The sequence below is a fragment of the Falco rusticolus genome, chromosome 8 (genome assembly GCF_015220075.1).
Source record: "Falco rusticolus isolate bFalRus1 chromosome 8, bFalRus1.pri, whole genome shotgun sequence".
NCBI classification, from domain to species: domain Eukaryota; kingdom Metazoa; phylum Chordata; class Aves; order Falconiformes; family Falconidae; genus Falco; species Falco rusticolus.
In genome coordinates, this window is record NC_051194.1 from 7,001,814 (window position 1) to 7,014,192 (window position 12,379).

A 12,379-nucleotide genomic window follows, 5' to 3' on the forward strand; every position below is an offset into this window, starting at 1 on the left:
GAGTCTGTGGTTTGGGACATGGAGCTGGTGACAGGATTTGCAGCCTGAGCTGCTGGGGTAGCATAAGTGTTGTGTGGTCAGACTGGGGGTTTGGAGCTGTGCGCTGTGCTGGTGGGTTTCCCTTCTTGTGCTGCTTGTGCTGCTCCTGCCCAGGGGCAGCCCCGGTCCTGGGGCTAGGAGAGATGTCACTGTGCTCTGCCTACACAGTTCTTTAGGGTTGTAGGGTAATTGAGGCTGGCAGGGACCTTGGGAGGTCTCTTGTCCAACCTTCTCCAGTCTGATGCAACTCTTGTAATTACAAAACCAGCTTTTTTACTCTCAGACCTACCCCAGGATCTCCCCTGTGTTTCTCCACACAGCTCACTATGTCTAAGTTTAGAAATGCTGTGCTCAAATTGATGTGCAGGGATTGTGCTGTTTCAGGATGAAGGTGTTGAGAGGGATTTGCAAAGCAAAAGCAAAAACCTAAAACATCAGTCCTAATCCAGGTAGGGACTGATTTCTGCCGAACAGAGCTGGCTCTCAAAGGAGGAGGCTGTATTCCCTTGCAAACCTCAGAGTAACTCAGGAGCTGAGCCAGCCGGCTGTGGGGCTGGTTCCAGTTTGCATCTGGGCTGTCCAGCGAGAACATCTCTGTGTGTCCTAAATGCAATCTTCCCTCCCTAATTTTGATCCCAGAAGGGGGTATGAATAGCAGGTTTTTTTCACATCTGCTGATTGTCTGAGCCAAGTGTCTCGATTTGGGCATCCCAAGCCTCACTGTGTTTGTGCCCTTTCTTGTGTGCCCTCCCCTAGTTCAGCACTAAGGCACCCAGCAGTCGAGAGAAAGCCAGAAGGTTGAGGCTTGGTCAATAAGTGCCTGGACAGTGGTTTCTGAGCAGTTGGTGGGAAGTGTAATACTGATGATGTTGGGAGCTGTGGTGAGTATTTAAGGCTTGGAGATACCCCTTCACTGGTGCCTGGGAGTGCTGCTATATGGAGGGGTCCTTCTGAACCTCTGAGGCACAACCCTGGTATGTTCCTAGTGCGGCTGCGGCAAAAATGCAACAAAAGCATTTAAAGAAATGACTGCTGTTTTATTCTGGTCTGGGGAGAATGAGCAAACAGGATGTTTTGCATGTCTTTGCTCTTAGGAGCAACAAAAAAACAGGTGAACTGGGGCCGCATGAGTTTGCCATCCTCCCTCTGCCATCTCCATGGTGATAGCTAATGACATCACTGAAAGCGTTGCTGAACTTTGGTGATGTCATCAGCTGTTGCTGCGGAAACTGAGATGGATCCTGCTCTCCAGTTGATGTCAAGCCCTTCCACAGGAGGCTGCCTGGCGTGCGTGTGGGAGTGACAGCGGTGACAAGCCTGGTGCTTTTGGCGAAAAAAATAATTGCCAAAGTGCACGAGAGCTTTGAGAGGTAAAATGGGCAGCGCTTCGGGGGGCTGGGGGGAGGCTGGAGGAGTGGCAAGTGGCGATGATGCTCAGGCCAGGGGAGTGGGGCTGCAGGCAGGGTCTACGGGTGCTGGGGCTGGCTCCTGTGTCCCACAGAGCCTGTGCTGGGTGTTCTGGGGACCCCTCTGCAGATAGGCTTGGGTCAGGTGTGTTGTTCAGGTTAACCAGGTGATAATGATCTCCTAAAGGGCTGTGGCTTTACTTTCAGGAATGAGATGAATTTCTGTTTTCCCCAAGTGTGTTTGGCTGGGGGTTGGAATTAAGGCAGGGCTTGGATTTGGGTTCTTTTAGCCCCTTTGCTCCTGAGTTAACAGATAGGGTAGGCTTGTGTTTTCCCAGTGCCTTGCTACCATGGGTCTGCCTCCTTCCTCTGGCCATTATAGGATCCTCAGAGGTGTGTTGAACTTGCTGTCTTAGTACTTCTCTGAAGGTTCAAGAGTCTGGGGGTGCTAGTGTCCAAAATACGTTGTTATTCCCTTCCCTGGGCTGCCCTTGGCTGGAGCTAGGCAGGGATGTCCTATTTACAAGGGAATCCCTGAGTTATCAAATAAGATCGTAATAGTAAAAAAATCCAAACTCTTTTAATACTTTCCAAAAAAATCGACAAAAAAGTTACATCAAACAACCAACCAAAGAAAACCTCTCACGAAGAAACAATACATTTCCAAGCACACGGACATACAGGCAAACGCACGCTCAGTAGCCTCAGTGCCCCATCACGTGGCGCTGCCCAGTTTTTCTGGGCCACGCTGGGGAGCCCCAGCTGAGTGACAGCACCACGTACCGCTGCACTCAGCATGGGACCGCAGCAGCCACAACGACATGTCTGGGCCCGCATCCTCGGGCCAAGGTCTCCCTTACTCCTGTGAGTGCAGCCCGACTGGGCAGGGGTCTTGCTTTGCTGCTGGCTGTGCTGGTTTGAGTCTGTGGGTGGTTCCCGGTGTGATTGAGCTTGTTGCTTGTTTTTTCTATAGAAATGGACTTTTTTTGTTTGTTTGTTTTGTTTTTCCCCCTTTGAGTTTTGATTGGCCAAGTGAGAGATGTGCTGATGGGACCAGCTGTATTCCCTCATCTCTCTCCCTGTGATGGGGAGCAGACATGGGAGAGGGTTTACACCAGCTGATCCATTCCACTGGGCAAACTGCTGGCTTGATGCAAGCCCTTGGAGCCAGAGCTGGGGGCAGGGAACCTCTGCTATCCCACATGGGGCACTCCCAGGCTGTGCATCACTAGTCCTTTCACACCTTCTCCCACCACAACTGTTGCCATGCCTGCTTGCTGCCCTCCTCCTCCTCATCCCTGTGGCCAGGGAGCCCGGGGTGGGAGGAGGTGGCATGCTGTGGTCCTGCGTGGTGTCGTAGGAAGTCCCCTTGGCAAGGAGGCAGGTTAGTCACTGGCATCCCAGGAGCATCCTCTGTGTCCTGGCAGTGGCTGGAGCATTTCCCCTCCATTTGCAGCATGGAGCACCATGGAGGGCAGCGGGGGGGAAGGTCCAGCCAAATTACAACCCAGCCATGCAGGGGGAGATGCTGCAAGCTGGGGACACACACATGTAAGCCTCCCTTCAGCGGCATGTGCCAGCCTCCTGCACACTGTTCTGCATGGAGATGTGCTTCTCATTTCAAGAACAAGCCCCCCATTAAAACATCACCTCCTCGCAGCTCCCGTAGTCACTCTCCACCATGTCAGAGCCCTCGTAGTTGGGGGGTGGAAGGGGCTGGGCTCGGATGCTGGGCTGGTGGCCCACCTCGCAGTCTGCATAGGAGGGCTGGGCCACGCTAAGGCGCATGCTCACCCGCTTGTAGCCAGGGTCGGGCTGGTACGGGACGCCCTCGCCCTGCACCAGCTGGGCTGGGTAGTAGCTGATGGCCGTATATTCATTCTGGCACTGGGAGGCTCCCATGTCCATGGGACCAAGTGGCAAGAAGTCCTCCAGGTTCTGGTTGCTGTAGCGGGGTGGGATGGGGGCCCGCTTGTTGCTCTGGTCCAGCGGGAAGGGAAAGCCCCCGTAAAGGGCGACCGGCTCCGCGTCTGCGGGTGGTGGGGGTGGTGGGGGGAGAGGAGGGTGGGAGGAGGATGCAGGGGGACCTTGAATGATCTCATAGTGGGAATATTCCTGGACATCTGATGACAGGTACCGGGGGGGCCAGTAGGTTGTTTCTGCTGGGTAGACTGAAATAAAACAGAGTAGTGTTAGCTGCAGCTCAAACTGTTGTTTTCCCTCTCTTGCCCTCCCGCTGATTCCTTCTGTAGACTCTGAGCCTGCAGGAGATGTGGCAGACCAGGGAAGAGAGGAGACATGGGGACAGGAGAGTTGTAGTTGCTGGGAAATGAGTTGTTTGGGAATTGAGGGGTCCCCTGGCTGTGCTGAGGTAGTGTTCCCACCAGCCTTCAGACGCCTGCTACTCTAGCACCCAAAAGACACACTTCATCACACCATTTGGATGCTAGAAGCTCGCACCATGAAGGGATGGGGGCAGAGCAAGCAGTCCACTGGATCTCTCCCTTTGCCTGTAGTTACTCTTGTGAACTCTCTTCTAACAGTGTACTTTGAGGAACTCCTGCATGGAGGGAAGCAGTACCCTTGCTGTCCAAAGCCATGCAAGGTGTTTCCCTGAGGGTGTGATCCCTCTGCCTAGGAGCACTGATGCAAATACCTCCACTAAAACTCACACTGACTTTTAGGATCTTAATTTTTTTCCCCTTAGCTTTGTTATTCTCTTTTATAGGGTCTTTTGTGCCAGGATGTGTGGGAATCCACGCTATGGTTGATGGTTTCCCTGCTGATCGTGTACAAGGCTAAGCAGGTTAAAGCTGAAAATGGGATGTACTGGTGAGCAGGGAGGGAAGAGCCAATAAAGGACCTATAGCAGGGCTTGGGCAGCATTTACCTGTGCTTTGGCTGGCTTTAACCAACACTGTTGGTCCCTCATGTTTGCAAACCTTAGGACTGCTTCACAAGGGGAAGAGGGATGTGTAAGAGCATGAAAAAGCTGTGGCTACTGACCCATCTCCTCCCTGGCCCAGGTGCACTTGATGAAGGACTCGTTGTCAGAGTTGGAGGGGGGTGCAGCGGGGGGCAGGTTGGGTGCCACACTGCACACAATGGTGCCCCGGTGCTTTGGGGCATTGGCTGAGTTGAAGGTGACGAATTCAGGGGTGCTGGTGGGTTTGCGCTGCTCTGGCGTGGCCCGGTCCAGGTTGTTGTGTGCTGCATCACTGAGGATGTTGAGTTCAATGGGTGGCACGGCTTGGGTTCCCACACCCACGCTCTTGGAGTACTCGCTTTTGGAGAGCAGGTCAGGGTCCTCCCGGGCCACAGGCTTGTGTGCTTTGGCCCGGTGGCGGTAGCGCTTGCGGATGAGCACAAAGGCCACAACCAGGATGGCCACCCCCAGCACGCCGGCTACGATCTCTGCGATCTCCTCAGGACCCACCGCCCACTGTGTGGGCACGATGGCAGGGGTGATGATGGGCTGTGTGCAGTAGTCCCCCTGATAATCTGATGGGCAGATGCAATGGACAGAGCCCTGGTTGCTCACACAGCGCCCAGCATTTCGGCATGGGTTGTCTTGGCACTCCTCAGCCAGCTTCTCGCACCTGTAGAGAAGAAAGGATGGAGGCAACAACCATCAGCCTGGGGATGCAGCTGAAACTGCATCATCCTGTTCAGGGCGCTGACTTACACCAGCCAAAGATGCTCCAAGCTGGTCTGCTCTCCCTGCCTTTCTAGATTCGTGCTACCTGCCTCTCCTGGCAGAGGACCATGATCCTTGAGTATAAAATGATGCTTTTTAGGAGACCATGTTTTACAGGATGGTCCAATTTTATACATATACATATACAACAGATTAAAATGGGGGCTTCTTGTCTCAGAGGAACATTTGGAGTTTCTAGGGATAACCTGCATGGAAAGATGCTCCCATCCTGTTAAACTGGGGAGCCCAGGGTCACTCTGAGCTGTGTTTACCTCTCATGAAGTCTCATGTGTCCTCCAGGCTCTGTGGGGTCTCAGGATGATCTGTGGATGTCTGCAGGTTGCTGCAAACATTTGGGGAACATCTAGCCTGAGAAATGGTGTAACGAGCGTCCTTGTTTGAGAGGCTTTTTTGGCATTTTATGGAGCATCTGAAGAACTGAGACTGTATTTCTGATCCTCCGTCCTGTTCCACTCCACACAACCTAAACATTCCCCAACAGTACAGAGGACCTTTCCTTCCAATAGTAATTATGTTCCCATGCTGGGGGGAATAAAACAATGCTTTCTTGGCTTTCCTTCCTTTTTTTTTTTTTTTTTTCCTTGTTATGGAAAAAACTCCCTGAGGTTTGGGCTCCTCTTGTTTATTAGTCAGTGTTTCAGTATGTGTGCACCCACAGGCTCCGGCTGGATGACTGGTGATTTCAGATATTACACTGCCACCTAATGCTCAGTTACATACTTTTATTCCAAGAGCTGCATGAAAAATTTCTGCCTTTGTGTTGATTCAAAGGACCAGTGTTCATCCTGGATAAGTGGCTAAGGCAGGACTAACTGGACATGATGCTGTTCGAGCTTTGGACGTGATGCTGTTCGAGCCTGTGCTGGGTATGTCTCACCAGGCTGGGCTGGAGGCAGGGCAGAGGGCTCAGGGGGTGTGTGTGGCTGCAGCAGGTAGTGCTGAGCGGCAGAGCAGCCTCTGGGCCTGGGTTAATTCTCTAGCTGCTGATACCTGGCAACTGTGCACTGACACCTCCTATACGGGAAATGTATGCAAGCTGTAACACTGATGGTGAGAACTTCGAAGTGAAGTTGAAGCCTATGAACTGTAGGGTTCAGGGCCAAAGCCAAACACTGACACTTGGTGATAAGGGGGATCTGTAGGCTGGCGGACAGAAGAGGGGGAATGGCATCCTGCACCCACTTTTCAGCGTAGCCCACTCTCCTGAGCTGAGCTTTGAACTGGATGAATCATGGCTATGACTTGGTAAAGCAATTCCCCTTGGGTGAGTCCTGCAAAGCTGGTCCTAGGCAAAAACGTCTGCCCCTTTAGCACACAGGTGGGTGTCTCAGCTTCTCCTCAGCCTCAGGGCATCCTCCTGCCACCCAGTCCACCCTGCCTGCACCCTGCTGCCAGGGTCCCCCATCACAGCCAAGCTCAGCTCACACTGCAGGGAGGAGCAGCATGTGGGGAGAGACTGTCCCTCGCTAGGAGAGGTCTTGAACCTGCACCAAGCACAGCATCTGCAGGCATTCAAAGCATCTGTGAGGAGGGGGGATTTTTCTTCTTTTCCCTCCTGCTTGGAAGAGATGGGCACAGAGGGGCAATGGGCACATGACGGCAGAGCTGTCTGCATCCTGGTCTGCTCAGCTCTGCCTTCAGACACCTCCCTGCTGCAGTGCTCAGGTACACGCAATTTGCCATTAATCCCAGAGTGTCTGGATGTGGTGAGCTCCAGAAGTGTGCAACACTCATTAGTAGAGATCATATTTTCAGCCCACTGTGGGAGATCACCTGTGCCAAAGGCTTCCCAGACCTTACCTTTCGCCCAGGTACCATTCAGGGCAGTGGCAGGAGTAGCCGGTGGCGGAGAGGGTGCAGGTTCCCCCATGCAGGCAAGGCTTGGACTCGCAGGGACTGTCTCCTAGCTCACAGTGCTCACCAGAAAACAGCCCGGGGCAGATGCAGGTGTAACCTGGAGAGGGTGAAAGAGTTCCATACAGAGACTGCATCCATATGGAAAAGCTAGCAAGAACAGGGAGGAAGAGTGCTTGGTGTTGATGGCACCCATAAAGGGTCAACCTGGCTACCTAAGCATAGGTACTCGCTGTGGGGTACCCAAGCCATCCATGGGGAGCTGGTGGGTATGTTACAGGACCTGGAGCAGTTGCTGGAGGCTGGGTGGTCACTCTAGGGTAATGCAACGGCACTAGAGAACTATTTAAGCAACAAGTCAAGCCTGTCCTCTCCTGCCAGGGATGCATTCGGCACACAGCTTTACTGCAAGGAGAAGCTGGGGGACGTATTCGTGTTAAAGGAAAGGGAGCCTGCCTGGCTGATTCACAGTTTCTGACGCTGCTAAATGCAATCCTCTGTAACTTATTGTTCTCCGAAGTTCTTGGTCCTGCGAGTTCTCGCGGTATGAAGTGCCTGTCTCAACATGTTGGGTTTCTCTTGCCTACAGGATGTGTCTGCTTGCAGCCAGAGAGAAATCCAGCATAGCTGGGCACTTGGAGGGGCTGCTGCTGTTTGCGTCTTTGGCAGCTCTTTAGTGTAGCCCTGAGCATGGGAATGTCCCTGGCTGTGCTGAGTTCCTGCTAGTCACTCAGGTAGTGGTGCCATGCGGGAAGTTCAGAGTTTCCATCTTGCAGCATGCTTGAAAAGTCTTTGCTACTTGTCCACAAGCTAAACATCCCTGCTTTAGAGCATGGCGTGAACAAATGCAGACCTGTTTCCACATGCATGTTAGTGGTTGTACAACAAGACAGGCTGACACTTGTGCAGCAGGTGCTGGACGTTGCCTGTAGGGCTGTGTGTGCCCAAACACACGTGTTCCTGGATGCGGGGTTTCACATGTGTTTGCACCTGTGGTCCTGAGCGCTGTGGTTGATGTGGTGGCTGGTCTGGCTTTGACCCTTTCTGCACAGATGCGTTCTCACGCGGCCACGTGGCTTACCCAGGCTCGCTTGCACAGACGTGTCTTTGCCTGTGCATGTAATCCCATGCCTGAGATCCCTGGGCAGAGCTTTGCATAAACTCATGCTGCATGTCAGTGGTCTCCAGGACTGAGCCCACAACATTCAAGGAAGCCAGGCAGCCAGGATAACCTCACAAACGAAATGTCCCTTGAACAACCCCTTCCCTGCAGCAGTGTCCTGCATGTTTCTGCCTAGGGTCAGGTCCCACAGGCTTTTTTCCTGGGCAGTTGGACCATTTGCAGGAGACATTGATCACCTTGGAAGGAAACTAAGGGAAGGGCGCTGGATGATAAGAGGGAGTGATTTTTCCTCCTCCCCTTCCCATTGTACGCTCTCTGCAAAGCAAGCAGGGGATGCCTTGACTTAGAGCAGAGATGAATTTTCAACTCATGGGTTTTGAGCCTCTTCCAGCCCAGCCAGAGGGGTTTTCCATGCAGAGGGTCTCAAGGGTAAGGCTGAGGCCTGAGTGCCAGCCAGCCTAACTGTTTGGTACAGATGCACCTCGTGTCAAACAAGTTCATCTGAACCAAGCAGCTGCTGAGTCGACAGGCCTGGGAATCTTGTTCCCAGAGGCTGCAGGCAGGGCAGGAGGAGGTGTGCTCCCTCCTCTGTCCTCGCTTGCTCGCTGGGCAGGGTGTGGGTTTTGGCAACGGCCCCAAAGAGCTACAGAGCTGCAGGAGGAGCTTCTGCCCCACGCAGAAGCCTGGAAGGCACCCCTCTGCCCCAAGGAAGGCCAAAGCATGGACAGTGTCTATCTGAACAGACAAGGCTCCCCCATGCAGGCAGGGCTTGGACTCGCAGGGACAAGGTGTTATGGGGTGCAGCCCTGCTGTGCTGGAAGCTAGGACATGGGTATAGGGCAGTAACACAAGGGTGGAATCACTGGGATGTTCCTCCTGCTGAGGCCGCTGAAAACTAGCCCCGTCCCTGTGATACAGCTTGCTTCGGGGAGAGGCTCTGATGGGAGGAATGGGGTGGTGGTGAGACTGTCTTGGGCAGAGCCTGGTTTCAAAGCTCTGTTGGGCATGTGCACCCCGTGTTAACCTGAGACTCTTGGATTTGAGCTTACAGTTTTCCCATATACCTTCCCATAGCCCTGGGGAGTCACCAACTGCAGTGGGAATAGACTAAGATCTTGGCTTGTTTCTGCCCAGATACCATCGCTGCATGATCCCATCTTGCCTGATTCCAGCCTCGCTAATGGCTCCTTAAGCAAAGAGGATGCAGAGGGGTGGGTGGAATTTCCATTTGCATTTGAGTTTTTGGCAACACGCTGCACTCTCCTAAGTCATGCACACTCCTTAGAAACACCTTTCTGCCCTCTGGGCCATGGTCCACCAGTGAGAGCCAGGATGGTGATCTCATACCCCCAGCTGCTGCTGCACTGAGTCAGCTATCACTTGAGGTCGCTTGGGGTGGGACCTCTGATTCTCCTCTGGAGTAGCCCCTCATATAGGGATGAATGAAGAGGTTGCATCTTTCCCTCCCCTCTCTTATTAATAGCTTGTTGCTCTCCTATTGCTCTGTGTAGGATGTTCACATACCTCCTCCATGAGTTTCGGAGCACATCCCATTGTTGAGGCACGGGTTGCTGCTGCAGGCGCCTGTGGGGGAGCAACACTGCTTTATCCCCACCTCCTCCATGACTTCCTTTGATTGCCCTTTGCCGGGCAGGAGAACCACTTCTCTGCCGTTGATTGCAACCACGTCCAGGCAGCCCCTGAACCCCCACGTGACTCTCTGGGGCTGGAGCGGATGTCGGAGGCCCCCAAAAAGCAGGTCTCGCCTGCCCTGGGAGTTACTACAGGTCCCTGGCAGCTGGAGAGAGGCATTTCCCAGGCCATCAATGAGCAGGCGGACAGACGTATTCTTCACCTCCAGGAAGACTGAGTGCCACTCACCATCACTCACAAAGCGTGAGGAGGAGAGGTTCCCAGTGTAGTTCCCCCGGCAGCTGTAACCAAGCTGAGGCACTCCATTAGCCATCTGCAAAACACATCCCACAAGTCATGGTTAGCTGTGATACAGGTAGATGCTGTTCATGGGGGCTTTCAACACTTCTGCTGCTTGTTCCCCTCTCTCCTTGCCTAAGCATTGAGAGTCAAGATGAATCCCAACTTTCAGACTCTAAGAATTACCAGCTAGGCACAGGCAACCTCTTTCACCCCTATTAAGCTATGCATGGATCAATTAAAGCCTGTTTAAGTGAGTGCAACCGCCTTTACTTTGCAAAACATTTTCATCTCTCTGGCAGAGTTTCACCCATGGTCCTTCCTGCAACCTTTGACCTGTGTTCAGGAAGAGAAGCTCATCTTTCTGCATAACAGGGTGCAGAGCCATGTATCATACTCCTGCAGCTTGCTCGCCCCTTCTCTCGCCTTTCTGAGCCTAGTCAGAGCCCTGGTATTCAGGGTATCCATGACTTCATCACCAGTCATGAATGGACTTTTGTTCTGGGACATGTGGCCCTTATTCTATTCTCACTGTCTTGTTAGTGGTGGGGAAGGTGTTGGAGCAGTTGCCGTTTTGGCATGGTGAGAGTGCTGGAAGGACCTTATTGAGGTGGACCACTGGCAGCTTTCTCAGGAGGAAGCAAGGAGGATTTGGGAGACAGAAAAAGGAATTACTGTGGTACCCAGCTTCTAACCAGCACGCTGGAAAGCTGGGACAAAGCTACTGATAGGTGTTGTGGTCCAATCCTTGATCTGTGGCAGATGGGAGGGAGACAAGATATTGAGCTGCTGAAAGTGAATCACACCAGTGTCTTCTGCATTAAACTGGGACTTCGGAAATTGCTATAATGTGGCTCATCAATGCTTGTATGGAGGAAGGAGATAGGAAGGGTTAGCTGTGTGGTTTCAGGGTGAAGTCAGGGTAAACCTCTCTTTCACCTTTTTCTCCCCAGTGCTTTGTTCATAAAACCCTCTCTTACAGAAGCCAAGAGGCTATGGAGAAGGAGAAAAGAGATGGACCAAAACATTGAGGGAAATCCTGCAGAGCTTGCTACATAACATCAAGCAATTCATCCCAGGCAAAAGAGATCTCCATGGGGGGCATTAGAGCCAGTGAGGAGTGGTGATGCTTGAAGAGGCTAGAAGAGGAGTGATTATGGGCTACACTGAACTCTAGAGGAAACTACACACAATATGATGGGGCTGCTCTGGAGGGGTCCAAAGCAGAGCAGGACAGGAGTAAACTTGGAGAAGCCCATGGTATAAATAAATCCCAGTGGGAGGAGAGAGCAGCTGCCGAGGAAGGAAGTGCTGGATGCAGCTGGCACATGCCATGGAAGGGCCTCAGGGCAGCATGTGTGTGTAAATCTCTTTGCACAATTGGCAAGTGCACCAGAGCACTTTGTCACTTCACTTTATCTGGAGGAACATGATTTCACTTCAGATGGGTCTGTAGATTGGGCTTATCATTTCTGAGGCTGGGAGACAGCTGAGAACTCGATTCCCTGGAGCAAGAACTGACAGACTGCCAAGTCTTTCCCAGCTTGCCTGGTTTGCCATCCTCTTGCTGCAACCAATTTCTGAACATCAGGAGAGTTTAGTGATTAGAAGGGTGATTATATGCATGCCCTTGGGAGAACTCATCCTCTTCACCAAATCTACAAACCCTTGGTTCTGGTGCTTTCAAAGCTTTGGCTCATACCCGGAGTACTGCATTCTACAAAGCTTAAAATCTTGAGGGATTCCTTCAGTTTTTTTCAGGTCAGATGGTCTGGAAAAGGTTTGATCCCTGAGATACTGTTAATAAGTGAGTCAGGGAAGAAATGAATCGCAGGCAACTTTATGGTGGAGGCTTTATGAATGTTTCCTGTTGAAAAGCTTGTGGAGATGCCTGGGTACTGGAGATCATGGGCACACTGAATTCCATCAATAATGAGTTTTTTCTCCATGTGTTAGGCCTGGCTCAGTAGAGCTTCCTGCCACCTCATCCTCTCTGAGCGCCCTTTGGAGTGCTGCAGTCCTTCTGCTGAACTAGGAACTACCTGGAGACAGGGCAGAAAGCTGGGGACCCTTCTTGCGAAGTTTTTCTCATCATCCCTTTATAATGCAGCTTAAAGTCACTCTTGGAGATGGATACAGGACATACAGATGAAATTTTTCTACTCTTGCTCGTAAGGAACAATAGCTGTGGCAGCTGGAGCTTGCAATATGTACTATGGGCAGGTCTCTGGGTGTTGGCTGCTGTGCAGCTCCCGGTCTGTGTGGGTCTTTTACAACAGTGGAAAGAAAAGTATTTCAAAATAGGAA

At 52.3% G+C, this 12,379-nt stretch overlaps 1 protein-coding gene across 1 annotated transcript in view; it reads right to left on the reverse strand.

The window, feature by feature from the left end:
* Nucleotides 1-1,941: 1,941 nt before the first annotated feature.
* FAT2 (FAT atypical cadherin 2) overlaps nt 1,942-12,379 on the reverse strand; it is a 59,448-nt gene continuing 49,010 nt past the window's right edge. Inside the window, exons 21-24 of the mRNA XM_037397910.1 lie at nt 9,665-10,106; nt 6,964-7,117; nt 4,452-5,044; nt 1,942-3,616 (exon numbers count right to left, since the gene is read on the reverse strand). Coding sequence (XP_037253807.1) covers nt 3,084-3,616; nt 4,452-5,044; nt 6,964-7,117; nt 9,665-10,106 — 1,722 coding nt within the window. The 3' untranslated portion in view covers nt 1,942-3,083. The remainder of the gene's footprint in view (nt 3,617-4,451; nt 5,045-6,963; nt 7,118-9,664; nt 10,107-12,379) is intronic.